Here is a 26442-nt window from a genome sequence, read left to right on the forward strand (position 1 = left end):
ACAAAAAATCGCGTATGACAAAACGTCAACATCGCAAATGAAGCAGTCCGCGTTCGTGTAAAAAACCAAATCGGAGACAGTTTTTCTACTTTTTTCCGCCAGAAACTAACGCAGAACGTCGGAAAATTGCAACATTCCACTAGAACACTTGCGGGTGCACACACTTCCGGACGAAAACCATGGAGAACACCGACGCAATCCAGGTCAGTTCGTTTCCCCTGCCGCCGGCTCAGTACTATAAACTGTACACCGATGAAAACGTCCGGAACAATCGGGCCCCGAAACCGCCAGCACCGATCCAGGGCACGTACCAGATGTTCGGCCAACAGTTCAGCACCGAGGACAACATCATACGGCCACTGGAGGCCCAGGGCTTCAAGAGGCTCTACCCGCAGCACTTTGACCGCAGGAAGGAGCTCAAGAAGTTGAACCATTCGCTGCTGGTTAACTTCCTGGATCTGATCGATTTGCTGGTGCACAATCCGGACAGTCCGCAACGGGCCGAAAAGGTATGCTTAGTCACTGTATTCAACGGTTTGAGACGATTTCCGGTAATGTAAGGGCTGGTAGCGACTGAGTGTCTTAAAACTAGGCACGCAGAACTGGTAGCAGGTCTTCTTTGCAGAGCCTTGGTCTGTTTTTTAATGGAAATCTTTAAAAAGTCTATTTTTAATGGAAGGTCTCTAAAGTATCTTTTTTAACTAAAGCGGTCTCTAAAATCACTATTAGCCTTATCCCTATACAGGGCTGGTAGAGAATCACTAATTAGTAACTTGGTCACTAAAAAGTCACTTTCCCCTCAAAAGTAAAAAAAAAAATGATGAGATTAGCAAGCCAGCATTGTTATATAGATTTTCATTATTCTAAAGACTGATTCTCTGATCTGAATATCAAACCGTCATAAATCACAATAAACTGTGGCAATAAATGTTGCAGGATCTGCAAAATAAATTCAAAAACGTTTTCACAATAAGGAAACAACAGTTTTGAAAATACAGTGCGCATCGTACCCTCGTGCTGTGCGGACACAAATTCTTTCTGCTCTCGGAAGTTTTTAAAACTAACTAAAGCAATAGACCAGTACCTTGTAGTGCTAGAAAAACAGTACTTTTTCAGTATGTACTATATTTTACTACCTGTTCCTTTCTAAATCCTTGTTTGGACCCGTGCCTCCAATTTTTCGTTGGATCTTGAAAAAAAAAACCTTTTAGAAGGTCACTTCTTTTTTCTTTAATTCTTTGAATACGGTTGCAACCACGAATAAAGAAAAGAGAATTTTTGTATTCACAATTTCCTTAAAAGGAGTGGGATTTTAACATTGCCACTAAACTTGGCAAAAATGGAATAAAGGATGTTTCTCCGGAATGCGAGCTTTTTTCCAAGGGTGAAATGATTAATGTTGATAATTGCATCGAAATGAGCAATCAGACCGATACTTTAGATTTCCGAACACCAAATCACAGCAGCCTCTAGTCCAAGCCTTTGATTCAAGTGAGAAAGCCAGGAGCGCTGCCTACCGTGGTCAGTTGTTCCGAATTTGGGAGATTCAGGTAGGAGATCATGAACTCCATTAGGGGAATTAAAGTTTCCTTCCAAATTGGCAATTTGAAATTGCAAAGAAGGGGGACTGTCGCTTTTTGCCGGAAACTCTCAAAGATCGCGAACTTCTTCTCAAACATATTGACGAAAAGAAGCACTTTTTTACTTATGACGACAAAACTGATCGTTTGTTCAACGTTGTCTTGAAAGGTCTCTCAAGTGACAGAGCCTGCTTCTCAGCTTAGTGTTCTTATGAACACTCCCATAGTTATTAACTGAGAGCTTTCTTTGCCAAAGTTGCCATTTTCGCATTCGTATATCGTGTGGTAGGTACAATGGTACTCTATGCCCAGGGAAGTCAAGGAAATTTCCATTACAAAAAGATCATGGACCGATCGGGAATTGAACCCAGACACCTTCAGCATGGCTTTGCTTTGTAGCCATGGACGTAACCACTCGGCTAAGGATGGTCCCTTTTCTAGTTATGTTTGGTAAATTATGATAGGTTCATTAAATTATTTTCTTGCAAAAATAAAAACTTGTATTGTACCAAACACTTATTACAAGATTATTTCAAAAATACTTTAAAATATTCCTTCTTATATTAGTCCAAATAATTTTAAAGATTTTTTCTCAATATTTTTTTCAAGAATTCCTCCAGAATCATTTTTTTCTTTTTCGGATATTTCTTCAGTGACCCGTTCAGAAATTCTCTTCTAGATGCTATCAATAATTATCTAAAAATTAAAAACGAAATCTGGCAGGTTACATGAAATTTCCGATGCTTCAGTAGTTACAGTCGAGTGTGTTTAGTAGTTTCTTCTTAATATTTCTTCAAAAAAAAAAAATAGACGCAGCCACCTTTCTTAGATTGGTTCCGATAGGACTCTGGGAATACCTTAAGTAATACGTCCAGAAATTTTGCCAGAAGTTCCGCCAGGGATACAACAGGGGTACCTCTTTCGCAAGAAGGTTCCTATGGAATTCCTATAGGAATACTTCATCAGGGTGTCTACTACCCGGAAAAACCTGGAAAACCTGGAATTATCAGGGAATTTTATTCAACCTGGAAAAAACCTGGAATTCTCAGGGAATTCCGATTACACTCAGGGAAATTACTGCGAAACAGTTATGCATGGTAGAATATGTCATTTTTATAACACAAAATCCTTTCAATGAAAAAAAATTTCGGCTGCGCCGCTATTAAAATGCTACTTGGGATGTTCAGTATTTTAATTTTTAGTGATCTACATTTATTCCGAATAAAACATATCTAAAAAAGGAAGCAGGACCTAAGATTGCCAAGTTGGTAAAGGCAAGGACATTTCCCAGTTCTAGTTGGGTGTCTTTCATGAGCATATGAAATAATAAATTTTGTAGGAAAAGAGTAAAAATTACAAAAGGTACGAATAGTACATAATCAGATAAGTAGGTCTCTTTCAAAAGTCTTGATCACTATTTCAATGCATGTCCCTAAACAAATTCTACTTTTGGTCACTTTTTTGTCTTAACCCCCATGGTAGCTACAGAGCTCCATTAATTTTCGACGAACCAGAAGAATATTATGTATTAGTTACAAGAATATCATTCAATACTCCTTAGATTATTCCAAAATTTAACTTACTGTTTCAACAGTAAAATTATTCATAAACAATCAAATTCCTATTCAAATACAAAAACTGATTTGAACAAAATTAGAGCACTTAAAACATTGCTGTATTCCAAAAAAAAAAAGGTAATAGTCGATCAAAGTCGTGGGAAAAAGAGGGTTAATCTATTTCATTGTTCATTCTATTGCAACGTTCTAAAGGCCAGAAAAACATTCAGAGACTATTATGTGACTATTTCTGCAGAAATTCCTTCTGGAATACTTTCAGGAACTCCACCAAAGATGCCACCAGCAATTCATCAATGGATGCTTAGCGGAGTTTCTTCAGAATTTGGTCCAGAAAATCCTAGAGCACTCCAACGCTACCTCCAGTAAATTTCATGGAGATTATTCTGAGGAAAAAAATCTCAGGATATCCTCCAGATGTTTTTCCACTGATTCTTCTCCAATTTCTCCAAGTGTTCTCTAGGATAGGTCCTACAGAAATTCTTCCACAAAGGTTTATTTCAGAGTTTTTGAAAAATATCATCCAAGAAATTCCAATAATTCCTATGCCTTTTATTTTTCATTTGATCTAGAAATTTCTATAAAGATTATTTAGAAAAATCCTCAACAACAACTCTCCGGAATTGCTTAAAAGGCATTATTCGTTAAAAAAAAATGAGATTTATCATTATGTTTTTCTTGAAAATTCTGCAGCATTTCATCAAAATATTATTGCTGCAGTTCAAACACTTCATTCATATTTTTTCAAATACAATTTCTTATTCTCTATGGACTCTTCAAAACTTCATTTGAGGTCTGGTGTGGAACCTTAATACTACAGCAATTACAGTAGCTGTGATGTTAAAGTCACCAAAATAGCTTTGGTGAGCGAATTTGACGGATAGCGCCGACAACTTTTGTCGCATAGGATTCATCGAATGTAGCGCGGTTGTTGCACCATGGCCAGATTCATTTCCCGAGCGCGTGCACGGAAAGAAATAACAATTGTGATTTAAAAAAAACAGTAGCGGAAAATCAACTGATGATCATTGTCGTTCTACTATTATCAAACATTTTAATAAAAATAAAATGCTTTTAGAAGTGCGCAGCAATGCTAAATCGGTCTGATGTATTCTGCGCAGTTCATATGTATTTTCCACACGTTCTCCTATAATTGTTTTTAATCCACTTCGATACCGTCAATCCGCCCCCAAACTGGATGGCGTACACTCAGCTTAAGGTGATTATAAAACGAAGCCAAACAAGGGCACAAGACTGGAGAATCTGACAACAGTTTGCGTTGAAAACCAATCAATCTGCTTGCTTGCTGGTGGTGACTAATGGGATAAATTTTCAACGGTGAGAGCTGTTTGGTTCTCAAGTCTTGTGCTTTTGAAAATTTGAGGTGTGGCTTTGTTCTATAATCACCTTAACGCAATTTATAATTAAGTATTGAGTTGTAAATATTAGTATATATTAGTTGTGTTGCTAGAGGACATCTTGAAAATTCACTGAGATTCTTTCAGAAACCCTTCTGAAATTATTATATGTAGTTATTTCTTTGATCGCTCTGATTTTTCCAATAACCTCCTTGGGACTTCCTATTGGACTATCCCAGAAACCCATCTTGGGTTATTATAGAAATCCTTTCAGGATTCTGCTGTAAAATTCTGGTATTCTGCCGAAAATGATTTAATGATTGCTTTCCAGTGTAATAGAATCTATTTTAAAAATCTGGGTTCGGGGATTCTCACAAAATTTCTCGGGATTTCTTCTGGAAATCCAATCGAAATTATTATTTAAATTCTGATATTTTCCTCGTAATTCTTCAGTATTTCTTCCGTGAAACTCTTTGAAAGTTCTTCAAAATCCCTTTGAGATTCTTTCCGAAAAATGTCTTAGATTATACCTTTTATTCTAGAATACTCTCGGAAAGACGCCTGAGACTATAATCAAAAAAATCTATTATTTCACTTCACTTTCTTCCGTGCAAATTCTTGGGATTCTTTCGGAAATGGAATTCTCTTAGAAATCCCTGTGGAATACTTCCGAAAATCCTGCTAAGAATCTTCCAGATGACGGGGATTTTTTTAAATCTTTATTTATGGAAATCATCTGAAAATTCCTCTGTAATTGTTTGTAAATCCTCCTTATATTCTTACAGAAATCCTTCTTATATTCTACAGATTTATTGCTATTGATTTTATTGTTTCTGCCTGAGATAATTTTGTATATCCAGAATTATTCCGAAAATTCCTTCGTGATTCTTTAGAATTTTTTTCTAAGATTTTTTGAGAAAAAAAAAACTCTGTGATTCTTCTGGAAATTCATAAGGAAGTGTTTTTGATTTTTTTTCGTGATTTATCATTGATTTTCCTTGAAAATTTTCTTAAATCCTTGGCAGAATTTCTGAAAATCCCTCTTGACTTCAAATGGAAATCCTCCAAGAAAACTACCGGACAGTCACTGGGACTTTAAAAAAATACCTATGAGATTCTTTGATTACTGATTTCTTTTTCTGAGCATCTTTTGAAAGTAACTTTTAAATGGTTCTGGAAATTCCATTTGAAATTATTCCGTAAATCTTTCTGGAGCTCTTCTGGATATCGTAATTATTCTGGAAAATATTCATGAAATCGTCTGGATGTCTGTGACTTTTCATTGAATCTTCAGGGGTTCTTGCGAAATAACTTCTGGGATTCTTTTGTATATCACTGTAAAAAAAACATTCAAAATCCATTCGAAATTCTCCTGAGATTGTTTCAGGAATTTACGAGAATCCTTAAAATAATTCCTTTAGAAATCTCCCTGATAATATTTTAGTGATTTCTCTGTGGTTCTTCTGTAAATCAACCTGGGATTATTCCGGAAATCCTCCTTTAATTCCAAAGCAATTTCCAGAAGAATTTTCAGAAGGATATTTTTAAGAATCCTGTATATTTTTACCTAAGAATCTCAATGTATTTAAACAAAATACCTGGACAATTTACGGTTGAATCCCACAAAAACTTCCGGTGGAATTCTTGAATGCTTATCATTCAAGCAGAATTCCAGTCGTATTTCCGGATGAATTTCGGCAGGTTTTACGGAAGAATCCCAGCAGAATTTCTTGGAAAATTCCAGTAAAATTTCTGGAAGAATCTTTGAAAGATGTTTTGAAGTCCTCCAGCAGGATAACAGAAAGAAATCTGGGGGTATTGTAGAAGAATTTCCGAAAGAATCCTAGAGAGATAGTCGAAATAATAACAGTTTTCTTGAAAAATTCAGGAAACTCCCAGAGTCTAGAGGTAATTCGGGAAGAATTTCTGCAAGAATCCTTAACAGAAGGATTTGAAGGATCCTCAGAAAGATTTTCGAAAGTATCCCAGAAGGCTTCCCGAAAGAATGCTAGAAAGATATCTGGAAGATTTCCTACAGGATTTTTGGAAGAGTCCCAGACAAATTTCAAGAATATGGACGTAAAAATCTCAGTGGCATTTCTAGAATAATTTCAGAAAGATTGTCGGAAGCATCCTCGAAAGTATTCTAAAGGGATTCCGAAAGCATCTCAGGTGATTTCCGGAAGAATACTAGAGGTATTCTCATAATAATCCCAGAAGTATTTCCGGAAAAAGGCCAGAGTTATTTTCGGAGGAATTCTCGACGAATTTGTAGTCGAGTCGTAGTACATTTTTTGGCAAAATCCTCTAAAAATATCCAGAAGAATTGCATCAGGATTTTTGTTAGAATCTTCCATTGAATTTCCGAAAGAATCTTCGAGAATTTCGATTCGAATTTGATTTCCAGGATTTCAAAAGTAATCCTTAAGGAGATAAACGCAAACTCACATACAGATTTATGCAAATATTCCAATAAGATGTCCAGAAGAATCACAAAGGATATCCGAAAGAATCTCAGATATAGTACCGGAATGCTAACGATGTTTTTTAGATGAGATATCTGTAAGTATTCTGTGATTTCCAGAAGAACTTAGAGAAAAATCAGAAATAATCTTTAGATTTCCAGAACAATCCCAGAGAGGTTCATAAGTGATTTAAGGAAGAATCCCAGGAGGGAAATTCCATAGAATTCTGGAGTAATTTCTGGACCAATGTCTTTTTATATGCTGTATCAATATTTACAAGTAATTATAATAAACAAGTATTTATGGAACAATAACAATTTTAATTTATCGCCATAATTGAACGACAATTTTAATTAGAATGTGCATCCACCACATCATCCCTCTCAGAAGGATTGTGATTCTAAATTTTTTTTTTTTGCGGTTATTCAGAATTGTAATCACATACTAGTTTAATTGTATGTGGTGTCATTCAATATTTAAAATAAGATTCGTTAAGCCGAACATGTTGATCCTTCGACATGAACCAACGAGCATTGCTTGAAATAATGAGATTTTTTCGATTACTTTGATTACTGATTTCTTTTTCTGAGGATCTTCTAAAAGTTACTTTCAAATGATTCCGAAAATCCCGTTTGAAATTATTCCATGAATCTTTCTGCAGTTCATCTGGACATCGGAATTATTCTGGAAAATATTCATGAAATCTTCTGGATGTCTGGAATCTTTAAATCTTTCAGGGATTCTGGCGAAATAACTTCTGGGATTCTTTTGAATATCACTGTAATTTGGATTTAGAATTCTCATGGGATTATTTCAGATATTAACGATAATCCTTCATACAGAAGTGATGTTTCTGTGAATCGCCTGGGAATTCTTCTGGAAATCCTTCTATAATCCCAAAACAATTCTCAGAAATTTTTTCAGAAGGATATTTTTAAGAATCTCATTGGAATTTCTGAAAAATACCAGAACGATTTACGGTTGAATCTCACGAAAACTTCCGGTGGAATTCTTGAATGATATCCGGAAGAATGACAGTCGTATTTTTGGATGAATCTTAGCAGGTTTTACAGCACAATCCCAGCAAAATTTATTGAAAAATTTAGAATAGAGAGATATCCGAAAAAAAAACTCCAACAGGATTTTTGTAAGAGTCCCAGGAGTATTTCAAAGATATTGGCGTAAAAATCTCAGTGGAATTTCTTGAAGAATTTCAGAAAGATTTCCGAAAGCATCTCAAGTCATTTTTGGAAGAATACCAGAGGCATTCTCATAAGAATACCAGAAGTATTTCCGGATAAAAATCTAGAGTTATTTTCGGAGGAATTCTCGAAGAATTTCTAGTAGAGTCGTACATTTTTGATAAAATCCTCTTTAAATATCCAAATGGATTGCATCAGGATTTATGGTAAAATCTTCCATAGTATTTCGAAAACAATTTTCAAGAATTTCAAAGAATTTAATTTCCTGGGTTTCAAAAGTAATCCTTAAGGAGATACACGCAAAATCACATACAGAGTTCTGCAAAAAAATCCAAAAAGATGTCCAGAATAATCTCAATGGGATATCCGAAAGAATCTCAGCAGTAATACCGGAATGGTAACGTTTTTTTGGATGAATCCCAAAGCGATATCTGGAAGAAAATTCAGAAATAATCTCAAGATTTTCAGCAGAACAATCCCAGAGAGGATTTAAAGGATTCATGAATGATTTAAGGAAGAATCCCGGGAGACGCTCCCAAAGAATTCTAGAGTACTTTCTGGAACATTTTTTTTTTCATATGATTTATATATAAAAATACTTTGATTCAAATATATTTCTTGTGTAGCATTAAGTTTAACTACAGACATAGCTCGTAACATCAATAATAAATTAAATTTATAAATCTTTTAAACACATCCAAATTAAATAACAGCTCAAAGAGTAAAATACCATTCTCATGAGTTTTTGAGAATCATATGATCGGTGTTTAGACAGACCAGACTAGATGAATTTTGGAGCTCTAAGGATACGTAAAGAACTCCATCAATTTTAAATCTTCCATGTTATTTTGATACAAATGTATCATCAAATAGATAAGTTCCATTATTACAGTAAATATCTATAATATTTTGATGTTTCACATGTTTGGGGTACATTTTTCTTACTCGATTGAAAAAAACACTTGGTTCAGTCTGTCTGAACACCGACCATATCTATGTTTGCTATTTGATATTTAAATACTTGAATTGTGCTGTATCAATATTTACAGGTAATTATAATAAATAAGTATGTATAGAACAATAACAATTTTAATTTATCCCCATAATTGAACGACAATATTAATTAGAATGAGCCTCCCCCACATCATCCCTCTCAGGAGAATTTTGATTCCCAATATTTTTTTTTGCGGTGGTTCAGAATTGAAAATATCAAAAGTCTATTGTAATCACATCCTTTTTGTTCAATTGCATGTGGTGTTATTCGATATTTAAAATAAGATTCGTTAAGCCGAACATGTTGATCCTTCCACAAGAACCAACAACAAGCATTGCTTATGTTAAGAGATTTTATCGTAATGCACAACCAGCCTAAACGTTCTTCCCCTTTTGTATATGTACTAATTATAATTTCAAATTATTTTAATTAAATTAGTTGTGTTGTCTACTATTGTACACGGCAATATGTTTCAAAATAAGTGGAGCTGCTTTTAAAACAAACTTTAACATCGATCAACCAAACCATAGAATATCCAATAGCGAAAAAATAATAATAATAACCGATCATTGCAAATCGAGCCGAACTGGCGCTCTTTCCGTGCGCACGCGCTCTTTCCGTGCGCACGCGCTCTGTCCGTGCGCACGCGCTTTCTGCAGAGCTGTCAAACAGACTTTTGTGCCTTCCTTCTTTCGCTCTCCTTCAACTCAACAACTCAGCACGATCCACCTCGCGGTGGATTGGTGAGCTGTCTGGTTGTTGCAGATGAACACTTATCGTGTAGCGTGACATCATCATTGACAGTAAGCTTGCAACTCACCAGACAAACGATAGGTGTAATTAACAACAGGCCTAGTGTCTTACCGATTTTGGCAACAAGGCTCGATTTTTATGTTGCCAAAATTGGGATGTTGCCAAATTCGGGAATTTTGAAATGCTTGTGTTTTTATCATTCTATTCTCTAAAAGTATCAGAAAATGCATGGCAATTACTACGAATGATGTGAAAAATGTCTGGGAGCCTTCTTCAGTTCAGCTTTTGATTTAAAAGTAGAAACATGTACCGTAATCCGGGGTAACATTGATCAGCGGGGTAACATTGATCGGGATGACTCATCTTGTTAAACGTTCAAATAAAGATTTATTGCTGAAGCATTTTCGAACCATGAATGGTGCCTCTCTTTCGTATATTCATAAGCTAATGATAATTAAGGTTTTTGCCATAATTGCGTTTAGTTCATGCGCAAATTTGTCTACTTTTTGAAACAATGATTTCTATTATTTTCACTGACACTACCGAAAATGCATGTCTCACATGAGTTCTGCAGACGATGTGATCAAGGAAAATGCGGGTGTTACTAAAAATGGCATCGCCGAAAACGATTCCGTTGTCAAATCTTTCATAAGTTTATTCATTTAGGCAACATTATCTAAATACTATTACGAATGTAGAATTTCCTGAGGAAATTGCCTACTTTTAGGCGTATTACGCGGTTCAAGGTGTTTTTAATTTTGAAATAACTCAAAAAGTAAATGACTTGTAAGAGTTTGGTCTTCATATTCGGCTTCAGGGGCCCTGATTTTAGTAAGTAACGACATTTCCAATATTAGCGAACGTTGTTTACTTGGGTGATCAATGTTACCCCATATCAGCTAAATCAAAAAATCACTTAAAACATTTATTTAAACATGTTTAAATCTTTCGAAAACCAAAATAAAGTACATAGCTAGGAGCGGTGGGTGCCAGTACTTGTTTTAAAAATATGAAACTTGTAACATTTGTATTGTGAAATGAAAAATTTAGGAAAAACTAAAAAAAATGATCAATGTTACCCCGGATTACGGTACTGATTATATGCGCCATCTGAAAAGCACACTTGTTCTACACAGTACAAGCGTGGTATTACTTCCAGTGGCCATTTGCGACTGTTCTAGAGCGCAAATGTGCTTTAAAACCAGACCATATCAAAAGTAGCAGATTATGAATACAGGTTCGGTTGAGGATCCTTTCGGGTGGGTTTATTTTAGAGATTTCTTGAACAAAGAGCGCAATTTTGGTGACCACACGTCTTAATAGTGAAGAAAGTTTCAAGTGGAAAAAAGTGGAAGCTTTTCTAAATAACTTCTTACTATCAATGTTATCACGGTTGAAATGTAATGTCAACTTTTTTGTCAAGACTGGCACCGCCATGCACCCAGAAATAGAGTTAATGACGAGTTCTTATCAAGCATTATGCTCATTTGCTGAGATTCGGGAAAAATCAAGCTGAGAGTTGCAAAATTAATTATTAGAGGGGCTTTCCTGAGCCGAGTGGTTAGAGTCCGTAGCTACAATTCAAAACCATGCTGAAGGCGTGGGTTTGATTCCCGGTCGGTCCAGATTTTGGAATGAAAATTTTCTTGACTTCCCTGGGCGGATTGCCATACGATATAAACATGCAAAAATGGCAATTTTTGGCGTAGAAACTTCTTAGTTAATAACTGTGGAAGTGCTCATTGAAACTAAGCTGAGGAGCAGGCCCTGTCTCAGTGAGGACGTAATGTCAAGACGAAGAAGAAGAAGGATTGGAAGATATTTATGGAAACAAAAAAATAATGTTATAGAAGAAATAATGTGTGAAGAGCAACGCGAGGAGTTATATTCAAACTGAAGGTTATTAAAAATTTTGCTGCCGAAATTTCAAATTTCATTCATTTCATTGCGTTTCATTTTTCAAGATTTATTTATTAGATTTTTTTATGAACTCGTCAAGAAACTGCTTGCAAAATCTCTATTGTGCATATGAATTTACTCAAGGATTTCACCATTTGATGCTTCTGGTAGAAATACAATATGTAGCGATTGTTTTGATTTGATTTCTGTAAGATTCTGTAACATCCGTAAAAATGAAAACGGATAGCAAAAAATGTAGCTTAGATGCGGAGTCAGTGGAAAAAAAATTGTAGTACAGGTCGGACTCGATTATCCGGAGTATCGATTTTTTTTCACTCCGGATAATCGAATTCTCCGGATAATCGAATCACTGAGAAAAAAATGAAATCTTCGATAAAAGAACATAAATATTATCTTTTTTTTGTTGCTTTATTTATATGACGCGGTGGTGTAACCTGAAACTATTTCTAGGAAAAGTAGGGCTCTTTACAAGAAATTTTTTTTTCTTTGACCTGCATACACAAAAACCACTTTTTTAAACCCCCCTGTTCCTAAATATTTTCAAAACTGCAAAACCATTGATGTTGTATTTGCAATACCAAATTATCTCAGATTTATGCATAAAAATTGCAAAACAAGAACATCAAAAATCAAATTCCGGATAATCGAGTCTTAAATTCCGGAGATTCGAATCCCGACCTGTAATCATTTATTTTTTCATCTTTTAAATTGTAGAGAAGATTCATATAAATGTTAACAATGTCCAAAGAATTTTGAGCATGGGCTTTTTACTCACTCTTAAATTCTTCTAAAGAAGTTTTTCAATGACTACTTCAAAACCCATTCTCAACAATTTGCCCAAATTGTCAACTAGTATTATGAACAAACTTTCTCGATGTTTTCCTCAATAACTGTTACTAAAATTCCTACAGAAATACCCAAAAGAAATCATTCATCAATTATTCAATAGAATCTTCTACGGTTTAACTAATCAATGATCACGAGACAATTTGAAAACATTTTAAGGATCTTCAAACCGCCACACATAATCCGATTTGTACGTTAATTACAAGCACATAACAATAACAAAACATTAACGATCAACACAGTAAAGCTAATCATCTTAACATTTGATGCTTTTATTACCCTTGTTTTTACTGTTGATTACTATTCTATTCCACCAAATTATTATGCCTTTTAAACAATTAGCATTTATTTTTACAGCTTGCTTGCTTTATTTCAATTCCTCTTTGAAATATGCGCGTTTTACTTATAAGTACATTCAACATTAGCTTTCTAAGCTCGCAATGGTCAACAACATTTTCATTTTGACTTATTTTTGCTTTGTTTGAACTCACAATATTAGGTTTCAGTGCTTAATTATCAATTGAAAATATTTTTCCATGTGATGCCAAAATCGGGAAGAAAATGTTGCCAAAAACGGGTGTTGCCAAAATCGGAGGTAGACAAAAGCGGGTGTTGCCAAAATCGGGAAGGCACTGTATTGATTTTTTTATTCATACCTTTTTCATAGTGAACAACAAGAATTGAATGATTTTGACCAAAATAAAATCATTAGACCGTTGTGCACAACCCAAAAACTATAGAAAGAACTAAGAAGGCAAGAAAACATGCCAACTGTCAGTGAGCTGTCTCCTCTTTCAGCTGTACACTAGCACCACATAGCGGCAAAATTGCTAACCAATCAGTGCTGCCTCACATTGCTTTTAAGCTTCTGAACAACTTTGCTGAAGACACGAACATTCTAAGTGGTCAGGTTCATGAGCTAGATCCTGCTAGAATATGATTAAATGACATGCACACTAGCGCCACGTAGCGGCAAAATTGCTAACCAATCAGTGCTGCCTCAGATTTCTTTTAAGCTTCTGAACAACTTTGCTGAAGACACGAACATTCTAAGTAATCGGGTTCATGAGCTAGAGCCGTCTAAAATATGACCAAATCACATGCACACTAGCCACGTAGCGGCAAAATGGCGCATTAAATGGTAATAAATCAATCAGCTGATGAACGCCGTAAGGCTTCCGAACAACTTTGCTGAAGACCGCAGCTTTGTAGAAAGTGAGGTTTCCAAGATATTGCGTTATTGGTGTTATAGTTTACGGGTGATGCTAAACTTTTCGGGGTGCTGCAATATTCAACTGGGGTGTTGCAAACCAGCTTTTTAAAAGCGCTAATGGCTGCCGCAAACGGCTTCGCTTTCAGGTAGGGATATGTCGATTTGACGTTTGGCTTGGGTCATTTTATATTGAACGGACCCAAGCCAAACGTCTTATCGACTGATCCCTACCAGAAAGCGAACCTGTTTGCGGCAGCCATTAGCGCTCGTAAAAAGCTGGATACTGAATTATGCGATTCCATACTTATGGTGGGTAGTGTACATCGCTGAAAATTTGACAGTAAAGGCCGGTTTGCTACTGACAAGAAAAGGAATCGCCTATCTCGATGCGTGGAAAATTTCTCCCAAGAAATGGTCAAGAAAATCACTTTTTTCTGATCGCACTACGCAGTTGAGAAGAAATGTCACTTCAAAGGGGGCTCTCTGTAGGAAATTTCTTGACCCTTTCAGTCAAGGAATTTCTTTACTTTTCTTGAGCGAAACAGCATACTTAGCTTAAACGTAAAATTTTCTGAACTTTAAAGAAAAAATGAGAACAGCAACAAGCCCTTCGGTCCCAATGCCTTCTAAACACGAAAAAAACGGAAATTATTGATTTCTTTTCATGTAAAAGACAATTTTTGTGAAATTTTATTTTTTTCCTGAAAAGTCAAAATCTTTAGCTTTCGTTTTGTCCAAAAAGATTGAAAATCGGTCGAACGGTTCAAAATTTATATATATTTTTTTTAATATCGATTTTTTGGTCATTTTATTTCGGAAATGGTCACTCTAATCAAAACATTCAAAAACACGTGTATCCTTATTTCGGATAAGGAACAAAATAGCAACTTTTCATGGAATTCGGTGACCTACTAGATCGTTTTTTCATGGAATGGCTGTATATTGAGAAATTTATATAGTATATTTTTTGAATCAGAACAAATACTGTTGCAATTTATGAAGAAGTGCTTCAAGGACGTTTTCTTCATAATTTCGTAAATAATCTGTATCAGCAATGCTTGATTATCTATCCTAAATACAAAAATTACAGTATCTTACAACAGGGGTGAAACTTGCAACACTTCGACATGTAACCGAATAGTCGTTTTGTTCAGCATTCAGTTAAATTATTGTGATGGAAGTTATGCCAAAACCAGAGTTGGGAAAAGATTCACACTACAGTAGGCAAGCGTAGCAAATCACAGTCACCGGAGCCAGTGAAACTCACGCGTATCGCTGCTGTAGGCAAAATGCCTTGAAAATAGCAAAACACCCGTTGCTAAGGGCAACCCAAAACTACTGTAGAAAAATGTTCTATTTCCCGTTGCATTTCCCGCATTTGCAGCCTTCAATGACACTCCTGATTTAGAAAACTCATGTACCCAACATAGGCTACTTGATGAGATTCACAATTTTGAACTACTGTATTAGGAGAGCCACGTGATTTTCGCAAAAACTTAAGCCTACTACTATTACCATTCCCAGCACTGGCCAAAACCCAACAGAGACCATTTTAAAACATACATATTAATATGTTATACGTCGCTTTGATTTAAATACAGTGAAACCTCCATGAGTCAATATTGAAGGGACCATCGACTCATGGAAATATCGAGTCATGGAACAGCAATCCTTTGGAAAGCTGTTTGAAGGGACCATCATAGTAACCATGAAATTTTGTTTCCAGTATGGTTCCATGAGTCGATATCGAGTCATGGAACATCGACTCATGGAGGGATCACTGTATGTCTAAAAATAATTTATGTGAAGTAAAACCTAAAATACCATTTTATTTGTAGAAAAGTTGCATTAAAACGTTTTGATGGCTTTCCAATAACTGTCAAGACTTATAATATGCTACAATTTTCCAGTGTGGACACCCTATGCAATACCAATGAAGTTTTCAATCAAATTGGTTCAATACTCATAATTCAATCAATAATATTTAGTTTTCTAAGAGAAAACTAGCCTTTCTGATAATTGTCATGCTTTTACTGTTGAAAATTATTAATGGACCATAACAATACGATAAGGGAAACATTTTTAATAGTGTACTTTAGGTAGCACTGTGTGTTGCATGTTTCCCCACATCAGGGGTAGCATTAAAAATGCATATTTTTCGTCTCTCCTGATTCCATAAAACTAAATACTGATAAAATTAATACCGCGTGGTATTCTTTACGTAGCGATTAGGGTACCAGATGGTTTTTGTCTCATCTGAATCCTCAATTTTTTCATCCATATTGCTTTGAAGTTGAAAATTGTTGCAAGTTACCCCGTTTGACGGTAGAACAAAATCATGTGTGCTTCTACTCTATTCGTACATGTCTGCTTCGTGTCGATCTCGCACAAGGCGCTGTCCATAAACCACGTGGTCATCTATGGGGGAGGAACGGGGAGTGTTTTTTTTTCTGGCCAAAGATCACGATCAACACATTTTTTTGTATAAACAAAAGACCACGAGGGGAAGAGGTCCAAAAGTAAAAATAATAGCCCGTGGGTTATGGACAGCCCTCAAGCTAGTGTGGCTGATTGACACAAGGATAAAAACAAAACAAAAATTTCAATCGGTGTCATCGGTCCACATTGTGAGTGGCACATAATCAAATACAGGGTAACGACTACCACAGTAATTCAATACAATCATGATACCTATTGAGTACGCAATAAATAGTCGACTAGCTCGTACTAAGGTTGGAACAAGAATGATCAAAATTTATTTGTCAAATTAAGCTACGCATAACAATGGGTTACTTCGATCTGCTTCGCAACACTCCTCCTTAAGCCAGTTATGCGATTCCCATGGCTCGTCGATTCCGCTCCAGCTTCATCCGTTGGAGTGGTTTCGTTAATCCGTCAGCTACTTGATCGTCGGTATTAATGTAGTTGATCTTCACAATTTTCCGATCCTGTGCGTCTCGGATGTAGTGATGACGAATATCTATATGCTTTGTCCTTGGGGTGTATCCGCCATTCTTTTTGCTATACAAATGGTGCTTTGGTTGTCACAGTAGAGATGCAACACGAGTCCATGCCACCAGGAAGCCTCCTGTACCGCTGCAGACAACGCCATGTACTCCGCCTCGCAGGTGGACAATGCAACGGTCGGTTGTCTCTTGCAGCTCCAGGATACCGCTCCGCCTTGCAACAGGAACATGTATCCGCTGGTTGACTTCCGGTCGTCCATATCAGCGTCGGAGAAACCACAGATGTCCTCGTTGCCAGTTCTTAAGTACTGAAGCTTCAACGTCGATGGTCCTCTCAGGTATCGCATCAGGTGCTTCACGGCTTGCCAATGACTTGGTCCGGGGTTGGTGTTGTACCTACTCAGTTGGTTGACGGCAAACAGGATATCGGGTCTGGTGCACTGAGCGAGATACATTAGGCACCCTACCGCTTCTTGGTAAGGTACCGCCGCCATTTGTTTGGCTTCTTCTTCGGTTTGCGGAGACATTTCTTTCGTCAGATTGACCGCGGTGTTCATCGGTGTCGCTGTGGGTTTTGAATCTTGCATCATGAAGCGGGTCAAAACCGATTCGATGTAGGCTTCTTGATCAATTCCTATGCCCTCCTCCGTGCGCGTGATCCGGATCCCTAGGCAACTCTTTGCGGGTCCGAGATCCTTCATACGGAACAAGCTATTTAGCTTGGCCTTGATTTCGTTCTTCAAATCTTCGTCGTTGGAGAATAGCATCAGGTCATCTACGTAGATTGCGACAAACGGAACTTTCCCGCCGCTAACAATGTAGTAAAGACACGGATCGTATCTCGAAGGCTTCAGTCCAAGCTTCTTGAGCGCCGCATCCAGTTTCGCGTTCCACACGCGGCTTGACTGTTTCAGTCCGTATAGGGCTTTATTTAAACGGCACACCATTGGTCGCTTTCCGGGTTGCTCGAAACACGGGGGTTGTTCCATATATATCACCTCGTCCAAATCACCTTGGAGAAAAGCGGTGATGGCGTCCATCTGGTCGACGAGAAGATTATGATTGGCAGCTAGCGCAAACAGAAACCGGAGCGAACTGTGACGAACCACTGGCGAGTAGGTTTCGTCGTAGTCCACCCCCTTTCGCTGAGAGTACCCCTTGATGACTAGCCGCGCCTTGTAGCGATCGATGTTCCCGGCTGCGTCGTGCTTGGTCTTGAATACCCACTTGCACTTGATAGCCTTTCTTCCTTCCGGGAGGGCCGTTAGCGTCCACGTGTTGTTGTCCATTAGTGCCTGGAATTCTTCACACATCGCCGCCTTCCACCGCTCGGAGTCGTCACGCGCCAGTGCATCCTGATGGGTGTACGGATCTTCAACCGTTGTTGAAATCCTGGCCTCGAATTCGGACGTTACGATCCCGCTGAATTGACCCTGGCTCTCGGGTCTGGTGGCATCACGTGAACTACGGACTTCGCTTTGGGATGTTGTACCATCGTCGAATTGACTCTGGTTCCTCGGTCCCGGGGGCATTACATTTTGTTTCTGGGAAGGAATGGAACTGGGAAGACCTCGTGTTGGAACCCGTAAGAACGCATTCTTCGGATTTTGCGTCCCACTTCTTGCGCTTCTGTTTCGAAACGAAGACCATGGCACGAGTTCCAAAAATCCGTATATGGGACAAATCCGGCTTCTTGCCAGACCACGTTTCTTCCGGGGTGACGTCGTGACCTTTGGTTGGCGACCGATTCAGCAGGTACACGGAAGCAGCCACTGCCTCCGCCCAGAATCCTTTCGATAGCTTCGCCATGTGCAACATGCACCTCGCACGCTCCACGATCGACCTGTTGGCACGCTCCGCCATGCCATTTTGCTCCGGGGTATACGCATTCGTTGTTTGGTGGACGATTCCGTGTCGCTCCAAATACTTCTTGAAGCCCGCGTTGACGTATTCTCTTCCGTTGTCTGTTCTGAGTACTTTCAGTTTTCGTCCAGATTGTCGTTCCGCCATAGCGTGGAAATCCTGGAAAGTTTTGACGACCTCAGCTTCCGACTTCGTTTTCAAGAAATACGTCCACATTCTGCGCGACTTGTCGTCCACGAAAACGATGAAAAAACGGCTTCTCCCAAGCGACTTGACCTCCATTGGCCCGCAGATATCGGAATGGACCACGTCCAGTACTCCTTCAGCGCGAGAACCTTGCTTAGGAAACAGATGTCGACTATGCTTGCCCATCGGACACACCTTACAGTCAGCCATGCTTCCTTTTCCTCCAACGATATTGACGCCAGTCACCAGTCCGTTGGCCAGGCTGCGCACGCCGTTGACATTCAGGTGCCCCATCCGTTGGTGCCACATCTCGTTGACATTCAGGTGCCCCATCCGTTGGTGCCACATCTCCAAGCTTCCTGCTGATGAACATGATAAAGCGGTTTGCTTACCTTGTTTCCGTTGTTCAAGTTTAAATAGATCGTTGCGGTGGCTTCCAGTAGCGATTACATCGCCGTCCCGGTCGATCACCTTGCACCCATCGTTGTTGAAGACGACGGTATGGCCCCTCTTCACGATCTGGTTGACCGACAGTAGGTTCGCAGACAGATCCGGTAATAACTGAACGTCATGGACAGGAATCTCTTCGTCGTTGCAGGATGGTTGCAGTACAGATGAACCCGTCGCAGTAATCTTCTTGTTATCTCCGTTTGCTGCTACCACAGTACCACTTGACGATTTGATGTTCTCCAGAAGGCTGCTATTGCGCGTCATATGCACGCTTGCCCCGGAGTCGAAATACCATTCCGAGTCCGGCATCGATCCGAAAGTAGAAAGCACGGTACAGAATGCGTTGTCCTTCCTCGAGCTTCGGCAGTCCTTCGCTATGTGGCCGTACTTCGCACATTTCCGGCACTTCGGCCCCTTGGGAGGATCCGATTTCTTCACTTGCTTACCGGCATTTTCGCTTCGCTTCTTCGCTGCAAACGCGGAATCGTTGGACATTGCCTGGACCTCTTGAAGAAGTTTTGTTGTGAAGATGTCTCCACTGATGGGTATGCCCGAGTTCTCCAACGCCATAATCATTGGACGGTACTCGTCGGGCAGGCCAGCCAGCAGCAGCGTTCCGACCCACTCTTCGGTTATCGCGAATCCGATCCCGTTTAGTTGATGAGCAGTCGAGACAATCTGGTTCATGTAATCGCCCATGGATTCGCACGACGCCAAGTTCGTCTTGATCAATTTGTGGATGAGTCCGACCCGCCTGGTCAGACCCGAGTCTTCGAAGGCTTTCTCCAGCTTCGACCAGACTTCTCTCGCCGACGTCGCTTCTTTGACATGAACGTAATTGATGGGGTCAAGAAGCAGGATGATCTTCGCTCTTGCCTTGCGATCCTTGTCCGCGTTTGCGGCTTCGTAGGTTCCGTCTGGCTTCATCTTCGGCTTCACGACGCACCAGAGATCTTCGAGGTCCAGAAAAGTTTGCACGGCGAACTTCCAGGTGGCCCAGTTGTCTCTTCCGGTCAGTCGTTCAATTCCAGGAAGGCTTGAAGTGACTATGCTACTGCCCGCAGCGCTTGAGGATCCAGCTGTATTGGAGGTCATCTTGCAATCTTGATTGGCTAACAGTTCAGAAGTATCTTGAATACTTGAAAAAAACTGTTCCGCAATAGGCCCATAACCTATTGAGTACGCAATAAATAGTCGACTAGCTCCAGGCTATCGACATGCATGGAGACACCATCTTCTATGGTGACAGAGGGCTCGATTGGCTTGTCAGATAGATCGGGCCCGGGACATCCTGTCTACTGCAAATCGCTGCAGTTGATATAGGGCATGTCCATTGCCTGACTAGCTCGTACTAAGGTTGGAACAAGAATGATCGAAATTTATTTGTCAAATTAAGCTACGCATAACAATGGGTTACTTCGATCTGCTTCGCAACAATACCTTTATAGCTGAGCCACGGTGTACTAAAATTAAGAAGGTGATATACTCCGAAAACTGACAGCTACTTGACGACGTCATTCCTATCCACCTCGAACAAATTTGCGAAAAAAATGATCTAGTGGTCCGGAAGGTATATGGTACGATAGGAGTGACGTCACATGTTTATAATGAAACTCGATATTTACATCAGTGAAGAGACTGCCTTGTTAATTTTTATGCCGTGAGCTGAGCAAAAAAAAGTCACAGTCGCGCGTGACTTTTATTTTCAGTATCGGATGAATGTTTTTGTTGCATGAAGGTAGTGGTAGTCAATGCGTGATTGTCACACTCATTACATTTTTTGACGTTACATTTTCGTTGAATGTCTCAGGGATGGGATTCGATCCCAGGTCCTCGGCGTGAGTGCTAACCATCACACCAGGTCCGTCCCCTTCCTGGAATAACATCTGGGAAAATTTTCAAAGTTCAAAACTCAATTTCATTATCACAAAATTTTAAAATTTTCAAAGCACCAGTCAGAAAGATAAACACCAAGTGAAATCGTTCAAAATAATAGAAATATTTTCGTCAGCAACATTTTTTTTAATATTGGCTTGTTTATATATTTGTAGCTTGGGATAAATCTGGTAGAACGATGATCAAAATAATATTTTTTTTATTTTAAAACTCAAATTACAGTAGATATTCAAAGATATTAAGGGGCGATTTCTTCACCTTCGCTTTTGTCGTAAACCACGTTTACCCATCCGATTAAACCAGGTTTAAGGCCTAAGCGGTGGTGAAGAAACCGCTTATAAAACTACTATTGTTTTGAGTGATTTTAAGTGGTGCTTTTTCAAATTTTGTGATAATGCAACTGATCATTCTTTGTCAAAATTTCGTGCCGATTACTCATAGGAAAACATAGATGCTGTAACTGAGTCCAGCTCAAAGTTGAGCAGTTTGTATGAATATCGGCTTTCACTGCTATTATTTCGAACACAACTGTATGTACCAAGATTTACTGCAACGAGAAAGAGGAAAATGGTAGCTTTAGGCCATCTTCCACAGATTTACAAATCTTATGACGAGTTTAGAAAATTATACAACTTGCCATACGATGGTAGCTTTAGGCCATCTTCCACAGATTTACAAATCTTATGACGAGTTTAGAAAATTATACAACTTGCCATACGATTTGTAATGTTGCTGTAGGGGATTTTTTTTTTATTTCCGTACAAAGTGGGCCGAAGGGTCTCAAATTTTCATGAAACTTTTTTCACAGGCAGGGCTCATCAATATATGAATTAAAAAAAATAATGAGAAAAATTCAGGGTCGCTTATTTTCCCGGAAAACTCAGTTGTATTTTTTTTTTGTTTTCCTCTGACACTACTTACTTTGAAAAATCATAACTCAAGAACGAAGCATCGTAGAAACAAAGTTTTTTATGAAAATGAAAGCAAATTTTCTCAGGAATAAAAAAATATATATTAAATGGAAAAAGTTTTCCACAAAATTTTCCACCGTTGAGAAAATTCGTGAAGAAAAGCCGGAAAAACTATGCTCCAACTCGTGGAAAATTTTCAAAAAAATATTTTTGAGAAGATAATTTTATAAGCTTTAATCGCTGAAATTTTTGAAATGTACTTTTTCTTCGTTTTTGAGTTATGGCCAATTTTGTAAAAAATGTGCAATGCAGATGTGCCATTTTGAGCCTTTTCTTTTAAAAATCATAACTCAAGAAGGGTCGTGGGTTCGAATCCCACCGGTCGAGGATCTTTTCGGGTTGGAAATTTTCTCGACTTCCCAGGGCATAGAGTATCTTCGTACCTGCCACACGAGATATACACATGCAAAAATGGTCAATTGGCATAGAAAGCTCTCAGTTAATAACTGTGGAAGTGCTCATAAGAACACTAAGCTGAGAAGCAGGCTTTGTCCCAGTTGGGATGTACCGCCAGAAAGAAGAAGAAGAACTCAAGAAAGAAGCATCGTAGAAACAAAGTTTTTTTTTATGAAAATGAAATATTAACTAGAAACAGTTTTCCACAAAATTTTCCACCGTTGAGAAAATTCGTGAAAAACTATGTTCCAATTAGTGGAATACTTTCAAAAATATATTTTTGAGAAGGTAATTTCATAAGCTTTAATCGCTGAAATTTTTGAAATGTACTTTTTTTTCGTTTTTGAGTTATGGCCAATTTTGTGGAAAATGACCATATAAGCCTTTTCTTTGAAAACCCACATTTTAAACGAAGCATCGGAAAAACAAAGATTTTTTATCAAAGCAATTACAAATTTTCTAAAACATCTGAAAAAAAAAGGGATTGGTTTTAATGAAGTATAAGTCGGAATGGATGATATTTTTCATGAAAAATTACACCGCTAAGAAAAAATGAAAAAAAACTGTTTCTGCCTCAATTTTTCATTACACTGAAAAGGGATTCTTTCTTTTCTATGGAACAAATAATATTATTTTTTTTGATTTTATTTTTTCAATTATTCAGTATATAACTTACATTTTCATCTTAATACCATCTATTTTTTTCAACCGGGAAGATTGTCTTTGGTTGCTAACACCAGAAGATTTTCGTTTCTTTGTATTATTAAGGACAAAGCATGCTGTAAGAAAAGTCTGTAGCCTTGAGGTTACGCTTTCGCTTCATAAGCGGAAGGTCATGGAGGACCGTGCTTTGGGGAGCATATCCATCCTCCGTCACTATCAGATGGTGACTGAGACAAACTGACCCTCTTCGTAGGCAACTAGCCTCACTAATAGCAGAGCTCTCTCCTACCTGCTCGGTTTGAGAGTAAAAAGAGTAGGAGAGAGTGAAACTAGTGTCGAATTCGTTTTTGAACCTAGGTTGGAACTGGCGCAACCCGTTCTGAATCACAGTTTCAACCCCAACCCGATTCAGGTTCGACCGAACTACAATTTACTTGACATTGGTTTGTTTATGTGTTGATCACCGACCCAGTTCCTAAAAACGAAAACGACATAGATGTAAATATAGATAAGTTGAAAATAGATCTGTATCGATAAAGAAGCTACAGATCAACTGAGTCCGGCACAGTAGTGGCCACGAGCACGGAGTGCCTATATAAAAAAAAGCTTGCTGTATTTTCTTGGTTTTTAAGTGCATCTGAGAATTCACTAGCAAAAATGCTTCGTTCGTCTTTTGGTATAAATGAATTATATTTTCACAGCCCAGTCGAAAAATTGTCTGGCGTTATTAATTTCTGCTGACTTTCTAATACTAGCATCTCTAGCCATTCGCTTAATGTCAAATTTTAAAAACGTATGCAACCATGAAAATGATTTTAAAATTAAAGCAGAATGGCACTTTTTCCCAACCTCACATGGAAAAGGTCGTTGTGATGGTATCGGTGGCAACATTAAGCGTGCAAATGTTCTGTGGAAACATGTTTTTCAAAGTGTTTTTTTTTTCGGGAGATGATTTGCTTGCGTTTTGCTCGAAAGTGCTCTGTGATATATCCAGCAATTTAATTCGTTTCTCGCGACTCGTTTTTTTTCTATCTCCTGTTTATGTTAAGCGTTTTGATTGAAAATATGGAATGTGAAAAGCGACGGATTGCAACGGAGTTTCGAAAAAGGAATTTGGTGAGTTTGTTCTGATCAGCAGCGCATGATCACAATGTGTAAATATTAACAACCACTTGTCGCGTCGGCCAGAACGTCTACCAATCGTATCCTATGGCACTAACCTTTCCATCAACATTCCACAACATCCCGTAATACCTATGAGAGGTCGTAGAGTTCTCTGCATCTTTCTTAAGTAGGTGTTCAATCAATCATCCTTTCCCATTCCCCAGCTTTCGCAAGGACGGGCCAGGACAGTTCTCGGTTATTGGAGGATGCGTCAATCTTGTCTAAGAGTTAGAGGTTAGTCCCAAAATTCTTACTTTGGTAACGGACGGGAAGGAGGCAACCCTCATACAATGGTCTAGGACTGTACCACCTACGAATTTGTGCGAAATGCTTAATGCTAATGCTAATGCTAAAAGAGACTTTAAAGACCTTGCTTTGAAATATAGTTTTTTAAGAGATTTGTATTAAAATATAGACGAAATCTTTAAAAAGAAGACATCAATTTCTACTCCTTTTGCAGATTGAAGACCTGAACCTGTTGTTCGTCCACATTCACCATCTGTTGAACGAATTCCGGCCTCATCAAGCCCGGGAAACGCTCCGGGTGATGATGGAGCTGCAAAAGCGCCAACGGCAAGAAACCACCCAACGATTCCAGAACCACCTGGAGAAGGTACGGGAGATGGTGAACAATGCATTTGCTTCGCTTCCGGATCCGGCCGAGTCGGACCGATTAAATAGCACCGTGGAACCGATGGACACTGGCGACGACGGGGAGGCGGGTAAGAGTCGGGGCGAAGGATGCCATCCGCTGGACAGACTGATGTGCGAATTAGTGGACAAAATGTAGACCGTAATAACGCGTATTATGGGCGAGAACATAGTTTATATTCGCTGATTCTTCGTTAACTTCTAAGTAAGATTATCAATATGTATCTGCTGAGGACTGGATTAAATGTTGCTTCGTACACCGGGACTTATCGGAACGATATCGAAAGCGAAGTGGGTCCATTCTCACATTCAAGTAATTGTGTTTTTTTTTTCTCCTAGTATCATACATTTCTAAATACTAATCAACAATGAAAACAATGAAAATATAAATTAAATTATTATGAGTATTGTAGTAGTGACATTATTATAGTAGGGATCTTATCACAGTTTTGCCGGCAATATTAATGATTACATAGCGGAAATTCAATTAAAACAATTAGTTCAGTTTTTTTTATTAAAAAAACAATGTTTATTCTTAAAACAAACTTCAATGAATATTGGAGACAGGGCTCTGATCAGCTGTACGACGCAACTCACACAATACCGGATTCTCGATTTCGTATCCTTGGCCCGGAAATTATTTTTGTACACTAGGTCACTGAGAGTCGAAAAAAATCCTCTAGGGCAAACGCTCCCTTAGTGGAGGTAGCTCCAATAGTGGAGGTAGTGTGTTTTTGCATGTTTCGTACTAATAAATGATAATGTGATATTTTTTTATGATGCACGATGTGAAAATGATACAAGTAATCGAAAAATATTCATGAATTTTAACCGTAAAACTATTTAAAACCATTATTTTGCTTAACTTTTTTGCTCCTTTGCACCTATAGTGGTGCATCAGTACCCATAGTGGAGGGTCCCATAAGAAATCAATGGTTTGCGCCACTAAAGGAACCATTCTTAAAACATACCTCCACTAAAGGAACAGTGTTCCTATTATTGGTGCAAGGCTTTTTGCAGGGAAATTTCAAATGAGTCGTAATTTTTATACATTTGAGTGATAGAAGGATTTGAGATCTATCGAATGTTACATTAAAATCATATATTTCATGGTTTTATCACCATGTTTTAGCAGTTTTCCCTTAGGTGCACCACTAATGGTACACTTGCCCTATGGGACGCCACTGGGGCGAGTTGGGCGGGTTCCATTCTTTCGGCACGTGTTAAACCGTACATCACACTCGCGGAGTGCTAGCTGTTTCGACGCCGTCTTCGATTAAACTGACAATACCCGAGCGAAAAGAAACATTCCCTCCTGTGAGAATATCAGG

General features: G+C 38.4%; 1 protein-coding gene across 1 annotated transcript; it reads left to right on the plus strand.

Annotated features, from left to right (window-relative positions):
• On the plus strand, positions 1–25474 carry LOC5567840 (mediator of RNA polymerase II transcription subunit 7). The gene is made up of 2 exons (XM_001657699.2): positions 1–509; positions 24921–25474. Exons 1-2 carry the CDS (start codon positions 180–182, stop codon positions 25248–25250), a joined length of 660 nt encoding a protein of 219 aa, XP_001657749.1. The 5' UTR covers positions 1–179; the 3' UTR covers positions 25251–25474.
• Positions 25475–26442: the final 968 nt, after the last annotated feature.

This window comes from Aedes aegypti, chromosome 1, assembly GCF_002204515.2.
Source record: "Aedes aegypti strain LVP_AGWG chromosome 1, AaegL5.0 Primary Assembly, whole genome shotgun sequence".
Lineage (NCBI taxonomy): Eukaryota > Metazoa > Arthropoda > Insecta > Diptera > Culicidae > Aedes > Aedes aegypti.

What these genes read in the sequence shown, in the direction of transcription:
- LOC5567840 (XM_001657699.2), top strand. Translation starts at nt 180, where the DNA reads ATGGAGAACACCGACGCAATCCAGGTCAGTTCGTTTCCCCTGCCGCCG. An exon ending in GTCCGCAACGGGCCGAAAAG is followed by an intron (nt 510 to 24,920) that starts GTATGCTTAGTC and finishes CTCCTTTTGCAG; the next exon opens with ATTGAAGACCTGAACCTGTT.